General features: G+C 38.8%; 1 protein-coding gene across 2 annotated transcripts in view; it reads right to left on the minus strand.

Annotated features, from left to right (window-relative positions):
* The window catches only part of RNF19A (ring finger protein 19A, RBR E3 ubiquitin protein ligase), a 60389-nt gene that overhangs the window by 2296 nt on the left and 44348 nt on the right, over nucleotides 1–13745 (minus strand). For both annotated transcript variants that reach the window (XM_026842836.1, XM_026842835.1), the window contains 6 exons: nucleotides 12314–12458; nucleotides 11575–11737; nucleotides 4843–4957; nucleotides 2612–2773; nucleotides 1822–2035; nucleotides 299–442 (listed from right to left, as the gene is read on the minus strand). In XM_026842836.1, the coding sequence (XP_026698637.1) occupies nucleotides 299–442; nucleotides 1822–2035; nucleotides 2612–2773; nucleotides 4843–4957; nucleotides 11575–11737; nucleotides 12314–12458 (943 nt within the window). The remainder of the gene's footprint in view (nucleotides 1–298; nucleotides 443–1821; nucleotides 2036–2611; nucleotides 2774–4842; nucleotides 4958–11574; nucleotides 11738–12313; nucleotides 12459–13745) is intronic.

The following is a 13745-nucleotide window of genomic DNA, read 5'->3' on the forward strand; positions in this document are numbered from 1 at the left end:
CTAAACAAGCTTGCAAAGAAAGTTAGAGAGAAGTAATTTGTTTTAGAGAAGTGTTTAACAAACAGGCTGAAGAAAAACACAAAGTGTGAAAGACCAAACACTTTATGGAGCTACAGTGATGGTGTTTCTCTTTGCAAATAACCTTGGCAAAATGTAAGCAGTCATATGTAACTCAATTTGTAACAAAATTTGAGTTTTCAAACATTCAATCATTAAAGCAGAACAGCTAAGGCATGTTTAGAACATCCTTTAATAAGCAAGGATTATTCATCTTCTGTTTTCACCACATTTCTCTTACCTGTCCAAAGGCATGTAGGAGTTCAGAATGGATCCTGCCATTGCTTTGGTACTGGCATTGTCACTAACTGTTCCCAGGCTAACTGTGCCAGATTCTCCACTCAGACTGTATCGTTCTTTCTGCACATCTGCTTGTACTTCCAGTCTTGGAGAGAAAGAAGAAAAGTTGAATATACTGCTACTACAGTTAAAGCACACTAGCTGAAAAGTAGTGTCACCTTGTAGAGTTTCTCCACCATTCAGCAGTAGAGCCGATTCGTTACTCTAGTACAGATGCACATATTTACCCCACTAAAACAGGTTCTCTCTTCGCACTGTCAAAAATGACTTGTTTTTGATTAAAATAAACAAAACCACCCCAAAGCAAAACCAGACTAATTTCCCAACAAAGCAAAATGTTGCATGTTAATCAGAGGTTCTGGATTCTTTCTTCTCTGAGATTTAGAAGAATTTCCAGGCTTAGCTACAATTCTTTTGCAGATAGTGTACAGTACTCTAAAAATGGAAAAAAAAAACAAGCAGAAGGGTATGTAAGTTCAAGATGTGATAGTTCCCATGTTTCTCCAGGTGCAAAATTATTACTAATCAACTAACAGGCAGAGAATGGTGTTCTGTACTCTGCTTTATATTGTATTAACTGAAACAGGAATAATAGAAACCTGAGCAATCTTAAATTGGGCTGAGCAAATAAGCCAGAAATCAAATCATTAAGCTTTTTTCCAAATGCCTTGTTTATCTGTGTTCTGGCAGTGCATTGAAAGTGTTTTGTTTTCCACTCTCATCTCTTTAAATTAGTGCATAGGCATACCTCACTCAGCAGTCACAGCCTGAAACACCTGTCCCATCACAGGGGAACTATCAATGCTGTCCTGCACTCCTTGTTCTATGTAGCCTGGACTTCTGAATTACTCAAGAAAATGAGCAGTGTTAGCACCTGATTTCAAGAGTATATTCCATCCCGAACCCTAAATGTTAACAATCCTTTCCACCCATTCTTCAGGGTGCAAGACAGCCAACAAACATTAAGGCCTGAATTCACAGGAGGCATTGAGCACATAAGTGACAAGAAGTTGCCACCTCAGCCACCCAGGTGCCAAGCTGCCTCCCCCTCCTGCCTACGTCTGAATCCACACTCCACCCAGGTGTTCTGACAGCACAGCTTTAGTACTTGTAGACTACTGAACAAGTCAGCAGTTCCTGACTTCTGACCAGAGAAACCAACTGTATTAAACGTGAGCTACCTCCCTCTGACTCCTAGGTAGAGACTGCTCTCCTGGGAAGCAGGAGAACAAGATCTCAGGCCCCACTCACCCTGAAAAAAATTCAAACTCTTTGAGGACTGTAGTCTGGCAGGATCTCTTGGAAATCAGCAAGTTTGTCAGAGATGAACTGTCTCTACCTCCCAGAGACAGTTCCTTTTAATAGGAACAGATTTAAATTAAAAAAAAAAAAAAAATCAAAAAACCTAGTAATACCACTTACATGTAGAGCAGGATACCATAGGGTAGAAAGCACGTCTCTTACCTGTTAAAGCAGTTAACCATTGCACTTCCTGAGAGACTCCCTGTTATACTAGCCCCAGCCAGGGCCATGGTACTAGCAGTTTCACTTAGGTTGTCTCGAATGGCTCCTATTCTATCCATGTGGCTACCACTTGCACTCAAGCTGCCAGTCAGTCCTCCAACGCTTCCTTCACCTATACTAGGGTTATGACGTGCCTCTGCTACTGAGGTGGTATCTAGACAGAAATAAAGAAGGCTTGTCAGTTATGGAAGTAGAACTTTGTAGTTTCTAGAATGTAATCATGAAAACCGTTTCTGAAATTATGCTGAGAAAAAGGATTTATAAAACATAGTGTCACAAAAAGATAACACTCAAGAAAAGACACACACCTTTCTTGGAGTGAAGGAACACAGAGACCTTATCACAGAGGATATTACCCCATAATTAAAAAAATAAAGCATCACATCAGCATTTAGTTCCCCCTGTTATCGATAAAAAAGCCAGACAGCTTCCACAAACCAGGATTCTGAGAAAGCAGCATTAATTTTATCTTCAGACTTTTACTGATGGAAAAGACTCGAGTCTGGCTTTGATGAAAATGTGCAAGAAAAGCTTTAATGTTTGTGTTACAGTACAGCAAAACACAAACACAGAGAAGCTACCCTCATCTGTGAAGTGGTCTTTCAGAAACAAGCAGGAGCTGTCCTATCTGCAAATTAAAAAACTCAAACCCAAAAAACTCAAGTATCGAAGGTCATCAAACATTAAGACAGAAAGCTCATTTACAGAAAACAAAACACTATTTTCTTACCTACAGCTGCATTTGTTCCACCAACATTTATATCGTTTTCATCATCAAATTCTATCCTGACACCTTTTCCATTGCCTGCTGACACACCACACCCTCCACTTCGGCAGAGGGAAATTGGAACAACTCCATACACATAAGCCAGCATAATAGGAACACCAATACCTACAGAGGAAAATATAGTCTTTCATTAAATGTGACTTATATTTTAGAGCCTTTCATAAAAGCAATTTAATTTTCCATGATTATTTAGTATTTCACACTTGAAAGAAACCAGGAGGGAGCAAAATTAAGAAATATTGTAAATCACACAGGTGAAATGGCAGAAAAGTACTTTCAGCAGACAGAATGACCTCTATCAGCATTGATAGGCAGAGAAGCTTAATGCTCAATGAATTAATACTTCTGGTATGTCCATAACATCTTTTACAAACAAAATGAAAGTACTTTAAAGGTTCATATATGCTCCATTGGGGACTGTGATAATGTTCCACCACAGAAGCAGAACTAGCAGAGATCTATTTCAACTGTTATTCAACTAAAATTGTTAGTACCTCTACTCATATTAATAAGGGACTTCATTTTTCATTCACTGAAGTCAGACAGAGCTTTGCTATCAATTTAATAGGACTTAACATTATTACTACTGTGGGATATTTCATATTTATTGTATCACACTGATTCAATTTAAAAATTTTAATTATATAAGTTTTCCTTAAAAGTAAATGATTCTGTGGAGAAGGGTGGCAGGAGTTAAGGGAAACCAGTGAAAGGAACTGTGGGCTAAAGCACACACAGATACACACATAAATTAATCCCATCACTTCTAGTGGAATATGAAAGTTACTCCTTTGGCATACGAATTAAACCATTCTATGGCTTTGCTGATGGAAGTACACAGAAGGTACAGAAAAACAGTAGTGCAAAAAGCGACAAGCTGTCACATTCTGAAAAGGCTAGGACAGAGGCAGACCCAATGCAAAGGCTCCTCAGTCTAACCTAAAAGAAGGGTTCCAGTTATAGGAAGTCCCTTTCACTAGAAATTCCTCAGCATTCAAGAAGGAAATCCATAGTCTGAAGGTCATTATTCTGGAAGCCATGTATTCACGGCAACAGAACAAGAGCAAACAGTCTACAAAATAAAACCCAACTGCTTTCCCTAAAAAGCCAAGTTTATCTCTGGTCAGAAATAAGAAAAAGCTTGAAAGAATGACCTAGAGCAGACTTATAGATACATCTATGAGACTCTGTGTCCTCCTACCTGTTTAGCAGGGGTCTGACACCACAGCTACATGAGAACAATGCATAGACAGACACCAGAGACCGTTTCATGACTGCATATCTGCACTTACAGTGCTCCACCATTGTTAACAAGCAGTTTATAGCCACAGCTTCATGGCCAGTTTAAACCATCACTTGCTAAAAGCAGCCCTGTCTTCCTTAGACCGCTCATTCCTCTCTGAGCATTACTTCTGGCACAAGGGAGAACACTGCCTACACAACTGTGTGATGAATTGGATCAGGGGACTGATCCAGCTTACAGCTAAATGGCAGGTCTTAACATGAATCAGTTATCCACGGCAGCTTGCTGTGCAACTGTAAAGATGCCTGTGCTGCAAAAAAAAAAAAGCAAGGCAGCGCCTGGCAAGTCCACTCCTTTCCAAAAAAATAATCAGGGTTTGTTTACAGTGGGCTTGAAATTACATGGTAAAATGAGACAAGTATTTTGTAATGCCCAACCAGGTTTTCCCCAAATGCTATCCTCAACAATCCCTATGAGAAAGAATGTGATAGAATTCAAACTGACTCCCAGGGCACAACAAATAGTTTGGCAGTTTATCTAATCTTAAGTGTAAAAGACTATGTTTTTCTTCTGAGAAAAACTTGATATGAAGTTATTCAAATATTAATAGACTCTGTGGCAACAGTTTTTTCTTGGTCAGATGTTTAAAGAAAAGCTTCAAATACTTCAGTTTTAAAAGCCAGACATGACAATGTGGAAACTTTAATTTCCAAGATAAAAATGTTTAATTCTTCATTTTAATACAGTATTTCCTTAAGTACTGTATTCTCCATTCTGCCCCAATAAATGTATAACCTCAGACTCCTCATTGTCTCAGTTTCTTCACCTACAAAAGACAGTCACAGGACTTATCTCATGCTTTATTTACGAGTGCTTATAGCGTTCTGGTTGTAAGGTGCTACTAATACACAAAATCGTAATATTTGCTTACCTACAGTTACTGCAGCTACAACTGGAGAAACAATTACAGATAAGGTTACACCACCTGCTATAGCCAAGTTTCGCTTGTGCTTTGAAATGTCTTTGCCTTCATACCGATTGTGAATCTTGGGAGAAGAAGAAAGGGGTTTTAGAACGTTATCATCATCATCAATAATACATTGCTGCAAGGATAGAAGAACGGACATATAGTTTGGAATCTGTATCCGTGTTCTATGTCACAATTTATACATTACTTAATTTTAGGCAACTTCTTAAAAGTTAGAAGTCTTCCCATCCAGTAACCCATGTTGACTTGACGTTGAAAGTAAATGAAGAGCTCAATCTTTGTTTCTTTGTTTAATCATTGTTTTAATTACTCCAGATAACATGGTTAGGAAAAGTAGACAATTTTCAGGATCAAAGAATTATCATATCTGATCAACTTATTCTTGTAATTCTTCACTTCTTATTTCTAGCTATCTTTCCCCTGAACAATACAGAGTAAAACTTTCACAGATTATTAGATCTATGGTAACAGGGGTTGACATAAAAGAGCCACAAAATTCTTGTAGATAAGGCAGCCTTTATCAAACACAGCCTGGGAGAACTCCACTGCTCTGGCACCCTCTCATGACAAGCTGTTGAGACAGGAAATATTTTAGCAAACCTGAGTGTCAGCTGTGCTACTATTTACTAAGGAATCTACTAACTAAAACCCTTACTGATGGTTCAAGCCTGCAATAACTCTAAAATGTGACTGCCTCAAACTTATCTGCTGTAAATCCCAAATGAACCTGAAAGGCCTTCAAAGATCCCTGTTTTACAGAGATTTCTTACTTTGTGGGTTTCATTTACTCTCTCTAGGAACATGGCTTTTCTGGGATATGCACTTCATCTGTCATCATTCTTGGTTAAAATGTAATTACAAAGGAACAATAGGTCTTAATGGTTGGCATATGGCTAAGTTAATCCTCACTGTGTCTAAGAAGGAATACAAAAGAGTACTAAAAGGATAATTACCGTATTTTTACATCAATACGTTACTGCAAAAAGAATGAAAAAAATTAGCTGGAAGTTTTATTAAATGTTGTGCTTTCTAAATTATAATTTCAGTTAGACATTTAGTAGTGTAGTTCTCATTCTGGAATAAATAAGTATTTGTATATGTTCAGGTAAGACAGGCAAGAAAAGGGCAGATAAGACACTGCACTCTATAACAAGAATGCATTTATTTACTTGCTCTGAGGTACATTATACAAGGAGCAACACAGAGTGAGGGAGTACTTAAATACGAAACATACCTATTGGGTTAAGAAGGAAAAACTGAATGTGAACACTCTACACAGTATGACTATGTAAGAAAATCCACGAAGATCAGGTTTCATGGGACATTTCATGAGCAAATGGCAGGATCATCTCAGGCACAGAATTTGGCTTGTTATGGGCAATTTTTACCACCAAAAGGCATACAACAAAGATATCTACAAAGGCTACTGGATTCCTTAAAACATCAAGCAACAAAAAGAAGTGGGAGTAGTTACAGAGAAGAAACTGATTGAAAACATCAAGATGGAAGGTTACATTGGTAGGAATGAGTATGAAATAAGAGACTCAGAATACTGAGTAAAGAATAAGAATATCCAAATAAAAATACTGGGCCAGAAGAGGGATTTCAATAAGCTGGTAGGTTACAAGAATATCTATAAAAATCTATGAAAGGAGAGGACTAGCACTTCCTCAAGGAAACTCAATTAAAGCTCAAGCACAAACTTTTCCAATGCAGAAGACAGACAGAATGTTGTAAAAGAACAAAGAATCTTCCTTTACTGAAGCAGCAGCAACATTAAGAAAATAGAAAGTAGGTCAGATTACTATGAATGAGTATAAAGGAACAGCATGAGGGTGTCTGGACAAAATCAGAAAGGTTAAAATAGAGGAGACAAAAAGCAAGGGGCATCAAAGTCAAAAAGAAATTATTCTACAAGTACGCTGCTAGTAAGAGGAAGACCAAAATGGGTCAATTTTCTATTTAACAAAAAGGAAAGACAGCCAGTGGATGAAACCAGAGGTATGTTCATTTTTTTCCCTTCAGTTGTCACTAAAGATCAACTATGAGCCAGGTGACTGGTGACAAAGGAGTAAGATCTGTAGGAAGACAGCAGGTTAGAAGGTAATTACATGAACTGATCTGAAATATATCACAGCAGGCCCAATTTCAGAGACAATAATAATTTTTGAAAATTATTATTCACAGAAGATGTATTAAAAAAACACAAAACAGGAAAGCTGAAAAAAACTGAATTGCAATAATAATCTTTTAAAAGGTATAAACCAGGAAGTTGGAGAATTAAAGACCAGTGAACTGACCTTTAACTTCCTGAAAACTGGGAACTTGTAGACACCAAAGCAAACACACAAAGTAGAAGCCACATTGATTTTTTTTTTTTCAAGTAAAAGTCATGTCAATTTAATTTGCTTCTGTGACAAGATAAGTAGCCTTGAGGATGGGGAGAAGCAGACGTCACGCACTAACTTGAACAAAATTTTGACGTTTTCTTGTATGACACTTAAACAGGTTGTAATGGTCCAGACTGAAAAATGGACTAGAGAAAACTACTATTAGTTTCATGTAAAACTGATAGAAAACATCCAAGTTGTCATTAGGGTTTTTTTACTCCCGAAATGGAAACCCTTCACCCTACACTTTTCTAAGACATATGCCCTGGATCCAAGAGTATTCAACATTCTCATTAACCTGGAAGATGGAGGGAGAAGAATGTGTGTGTGAAATTTCAGGCCAATAGAATCTGGCAAGGTTGCAAGAACGCCAGAACTCACACTAGTCTTCAGAAGTTAAAAAAATGGTCCGAAATTACTAAGATGCAGCACAATGGTAATGAGTTCAAGATTTCCCTTAGGAAGAGATTAATTGTCTAAAATACTAGTACGGTAGGAAAGGGCATGTGTTTTAGTGTGCACAAAATTAAAATCTCCTATTGTTGAAAGAGATAACTGGCAGTTTTATGCACAGGATAACCTGTCATTTAAACTCAGCAGCTTCGCTTCACTGCTATATTCAAATGGGTCAAAACCAAAGGCAGTATGAACACCTGGAAATCTAAAAGAGGAGAATCAGAGGTCTAAAAATAGTTTGTCAAGAAAAACTTAAAGTTCTGGATTTGTTTAAGAGATAAGAATGAAAATGGACTTCAAAATCATCAAATCTGTAAGAGGATACTGCAAAGCGAAAAGATACTTTATGTCAGCTGAAGATAGGGCAGTGAGAATTTACATTAATGTTAGAAAAATCAATTTGCCTAAGAAAATTAGACTTGGGAGATCCTGTAGAATCTCCATCATCTGATTTTGAAACGAAGTGCAAACATGTGATAGGAGTCACAGAAAAATGACTGATAAGCAGTGGGGTGCAATAGAAATTCTCATGAGGCTGCCCTCACAGACTAACTTTCTGAGACTTTACCATTAATGTGTGAAAGGTGCTCAGTGATGAGGACCTATCCCAAAATCTAATGAGAAAAGCAAAACATGTAGTAGTTTGAAACACCTAATTACTACTTTCTTCCTCTTATCATTTATAAGGTCCCAATGACTGTATGGGACTAAACCAAAACAGAATAGAAGGGTCAAAACACAACTGTAGCAGATGGTAGGAGCACTTGCTTGAAAAGAAAAAGATAAAAGAGAATACAGTGGAAGAGCTGCATCCCTGGACTTTTTGTCTAGCAGCAACAGCTCATGTGAGAGGGAAACACTCCCCCCCCCAATAAATACAGAATTATGTGTCTGTGCCAGTCACTGTGAGAATCCATGCAAATAAAAGCAGAAATAAACAAATCTTCCAATTATGCTATCCAGGACATGTAACTGGACACTTAGCACCTGCTGAAGCAAGCCATCATTTCCGAAAGCTCATTTTCAAAAGATGTGGCTAACTCGCTAGTTTATCCTAAATTACAAATAGGAGATTTAATTACCTTTTGTTTTCCTTGCAATTTGTCATTTACTTTATACTAAAAGCTATTAGTCACATTTTTGAAAGTAAATACATCAAATGCCTTCTGATTAACATGGTAATTTCTAGCTGATTCCCACAAACAGTAAAATGAAGATAGATGGCTGTCTAGCTACCTGCACGGAACATTGCTCCATACAGCGGACTGGCCCAAGGCCATTAACATGCTGCTGAGTATAAATGCTTAAATGTGTGCATGCACAAACCTACACTAGCAGAATTTTACACTAAAATACTGGTAACTATCTGCTTTTAAGAAAAGTAAGAAAGATCTTTTTTTTTTTTTCCTTCCTTCTCCTCTAAGTATTGTTTAATTAGAAGGGACACAAGGAAAACTAGAGGTTAAAACCAAAGCAATTCTGAAAAAGCATGCAAGAACTTCCATGGCAAGCTGCAGAAAATGGAAGTTGTTCAATTTTACTCTGCCTGTTTTAAGAGGAACTACATTCTCAAAAAGACTGCTTCTCCTTCCTGTAGTTGAAGCAAATATCCTTAAACAATTTGTGTTGGTTTGTTTGGGTTTGGGTGTGTTGTTTGGGTTTGATTTTTAAGGGCTGAAGAAGATAGCCAACCAAACATAGAATCATAGAATGGTTTGGGTTAGAAGGGACTCAAATATTGTCTAGTTCCAACCCCCCTGCCATGGGCAGGGACACCTTCCACTAGACCAGGTTGCTCAAGGCTCCATCCAACATGGCCTCACTGCCAGGAATGGAGCATCCACAACACGCCCAAGTCCTCCTCCCCAGGACTGTTCTCAATCTACTCATTACCCAGCCTGTATCTATGCCTGGGATTGTGCCAGCCCAGGCACAACCTTATAGTTGGCTTGTTAAAATTCATGAGGTTGGCCTGGGCCCACCTCTCCAGCCTGTCAAGGTCTCTCTGGATGGCACACCCCTTCCCTCCAGTGTGTCAACCACACCACACAGCTTGGTGTCATTGGCAAACTTACTGAGGGTGCACTCCATCCCACTCTCCATATTGCCAAAGATATTAAACAGTACCAGTCCCCGTACCAATCCTTGAGGGACACCACTTGTCACCGGTCTCTACTTGGGACACTGAACCATTGACTGCAACCCTTTGAGTGAGGCCTTCCAACCAATTCCTTATCCACTGAGAGGTCCATCCATCCAATCCATGTCTTTCCAACTTGGAGACAAGGATGTCATGCAGGACAGTGTCAAAGGCCTTGCACAAGTCCATGTAAATGACAGTTGCTCTTGCCTTATCTATTGATACTGTCACTCCATCATAAGAGGCCATCAAATCTGTCACACATGATTTTCCCTTGGTGAAGCCAGGCTGGTTGCCACCAATCACCTCCATATTATCCATGTGCCCTAGCAGAGCCTTCAGGAAGATCTGCTCCATGATCTTGCCAGGCATGGAGGCAGGACTGACTGGCCCTGTAGTTGCCCAAATCTTCCTTTTTTCCCCTTTTTAAAAATGGGGACAATGTTTCCCCTTTTCCAGTCAGTTGACACTTCACCAGATTGCCATGACCTCTCAAATATGGAGAGTGGCCTAGCCAGTTCCTTCAGGATCCATGGATGGATCTCATCAGGCCCCATAGAATTGTACACTTTCAGGTTAAGTGTTCTCGAACCTGATCTTCACTGACAGTGGGTGGATTATCCTTCTCCCAGTCCTCCCCACCTTCAGCTTCTACATCTTGGGCAGTGTGGCTGAAGCCCTTGCCAGGAAAGACTGAGGCAAAGAACTCATTGAGAACCTCAGTCTTCTGCATATGCTCCATGACCAGTTCTCCTGTTCTCTTCCAGAGAGGACCCACATCTTCCCTAGCCTTCCTTTTATCATTTACATACCTAAAAAAGTTTTTGTTACTCCCCTTGATGTCCTGGGCTAGACTTAATTCTGTCTGGGCTTTTGCCTTCCTAACCTGATCTCTAGCTACTTGGACAGACTGGGAAGAATATGAAGAAGTTGTCCATTCTTCTATTTTCTGTAAATTTTCTTTTTATCTCTAAGCTTGTCCAGGAGCTTCTTGTCCATCCACACAGGTCTCCTAGCATTCTTACCTGTCTTCATCTTTTTTTGGAATGCATTGTTCCTGGGCTTGGAGGACGTGGTCCTTGAATATGGACCAGCATTCTCAGACCCCTCTCCCCTTCAGGGCATCATCTCATGGTACTTCACTAAGAAGATGCCTGAAAAGGTCAAAGTCTGCTCTCTTGAAAGTCCAGGGTGGTGAGCTTACTGCACACTCTCCTTGAAGCCCTGAGGATCATGAATTCTAACATTTCATGATCACTGCAGCCAAGGCTTCCCTTCAGCTTCACATTATCCACCAGCCCCTCCTTGTTGGTGAGAATAAGGTCCAGCATGACACCCCTTCTTGTCAGCTCCTCCACCAACTGGAAAAGGAAGTTGTCATCAATGCATTTCAGAAGCCTCCTGGATTGCTGGTGCCTTGCTGTACCGTCCTTCCAACAGATATCCAGGTGACTGAAGTCTTCCACAAGGACCAGAGCTTGTCAATGTTAAGCCTCTCCTATCTGTCTACTCGGTCATCCTGGTCAGGTGGACTGTAGCAGACCCCCACTATGATATCACCTTCCCCTGCCTTTCCTTTAGCCCTGACCCATAAGCTCTCAGTTTGTTCCGCATTCATCACAGTATTACCTACGTCATACAATGCAGAGGTAAAACCTGAAGCATGTTAGGAGTTGTAGCACATTTTACCTTACGTCCCACATACACAGGAATTCCAATAATCATAGCAGGAATAGCTATGCCAGCTATTAAGGCAATTCCTACAGGAGCTCCAACAAGTGTCCCTAATTGCCACAGTATTTTCTTCTTACGGCTCCATGGTTTCTTTCCCCAAAATGTGCAACCTGATGGGCTAAATAGGAAAGAAAACTGTAAATAAATTGTGAATAAATCAACATAACTATACAGTGGTGAACTGTTCTCTAGTTACAAAGTTATTGTTCTTAGGTTCGAGTTACAGATACTATGGAGATCCAATTATTAGTTAGAATTTCTTCAGATTTTTTTTTTTTGCCTAAGATGCAAAATATGCAGTGAAAAGAGAAGCATATTGCACATTACCACATGCCAGTCTGTGGTTCACAGGTAACTTATATAACCATAGTTTTTGTATTGTTTACTATAAAGACAATACAGCAATATTAAGACATCAGCAATAAGAGCGGTTATGTTAATCTGTAACACTTCATTTATTGTACTACATACACATTGCATGCACGAAACTTAGAAAAATACTTTTAAATAAAAAATAGCAAAGCACTAATTTAAGTACATGCATTGAAAACTAAATTCTCAGATATGAATACTTCAACTGCAATTCTCTACTCCAACAGGAAGAAAGCCAGACTTAAAGCATCCAGGAATCTACTTTTATATACTTTAGAAAACAAATTACCAACCACACAGATTTTTATTTTTTTAAATGTACCTTAAATAATGTAAATCTGAGATCTCTTTCATACATAGCCAACAGAATTCACAGCCACAGACAGCACAAGTCATATGATTGCAGCTTCCATCATTCATTTTTATTATATAAGCAGCACAGCGTGGGCATGGCTTTATGTCATCAGCTGTTTAAAAATGAATATTAAGATCATATCATTTCTTCAGACAAGCAGATTTAATCCAAATATAGACATACATTTAGGAAAAATGACTGAACCATTATCTAAAAAAATGGAAGAAGTCTGCTTTACAAATCTTGATTTGGCAATGAGTTGATAGCTATTTGTATTTGTAAACCTTGGACCAAGTAAAACTAAGAAAAACAAGGCATATTAGATCATATTCAAGTAACGTAATAGTTAACGCATACACTCTCTTCAAGGATTTTCTAAGCTTAATGCAATATATATTAGAGTTGGCCATTAAATATGTATGTTAATACAGGACTGATAATATGGGCTCTTTAAATATAATCTTCTTTTACATTTCATGCTGTTATGAATCTTTTACTTGAATACTCAGTCTCCACTCTGTTATTTCTTCTTATCTTAAATCCATCTCCCTTTCCACATTAAGTGCATTTCTCTGGTATCACCAACTTGCTCGAGTTCCTTTTACAGCCCTACTTAATATTTACTTAGTCCCTAGAAAAAAATTTTGTAGCAAAAAGAAAATTCTGGAGGCTCTCCTTGTTCCCAAGTCAAATATTGAAAAATGTGGTTAAGTGACTAACTCTATCATTAACAAACAAGGGGGCATTGAGCAACAGTGAAATACTTGTATACTGACACAACCACAGTTGTGATCTTCGTTCTTTCACATTACTAGTTAGCATCTGCACTTTGGGACAAGCTATTTACTCAAAGCAGCAGAAATAACTTGCAGCTACTAGTGCAGAAGTCCAGGTTTATACTGCCTCTGTGCTACTAGGTAAGACAAAGGGAAAAGAGGGGTTGTAATTGGTATAAAGAATATCCAAAGAGGTGTAGATCTAGCAGAAACAGTACCTCTACCAACTCCAGTGCAAAAGGACAGTGAGCAGCTGAAATGGTGCACTTGCTATTCCAAGGTGAGAAAAGATGCACAACCTACTGGGCAGTAACTAAACTGAACAAGTTCTTACAGCACGGGTATGGCAGAGCTACTGCTGTTTGTGCTGGAAATGATTGAAAGGGCAAGGAAAGGAGCTAGCATGCTAATTTATCTGAAGTTTTATTTTAAAATTTATTTGAAGACTAGAGCAAGATGGCAATTTTTAGGACAAGATGGAGTGCCTTGTTAAAATAAGCCAGCACAAACAACAAATTAGAAGCTCCCAAGTCTATGGCTGTACTGGGGACTGACAGCTCTAACTACATTCATGGTGTAAGAGAGACTCTTTGCCCCAAGTATTTACCTTGTTTGGTCAATCA

Source organism: Athene cunicularia, assembly GCF_003259725.1.
Source record: "Athene cunicularia isolate RWA chromosome 2 unlocalized genomic scaffold, athCun1 chr2_part1, whole genome shotgun sequence".
Classification (NCBI taxonomy): Eukaryota; Metazoa; Chordata; class Aves; order Strigiformes; family Strigidae; genus Athene; species Athene cunicularia.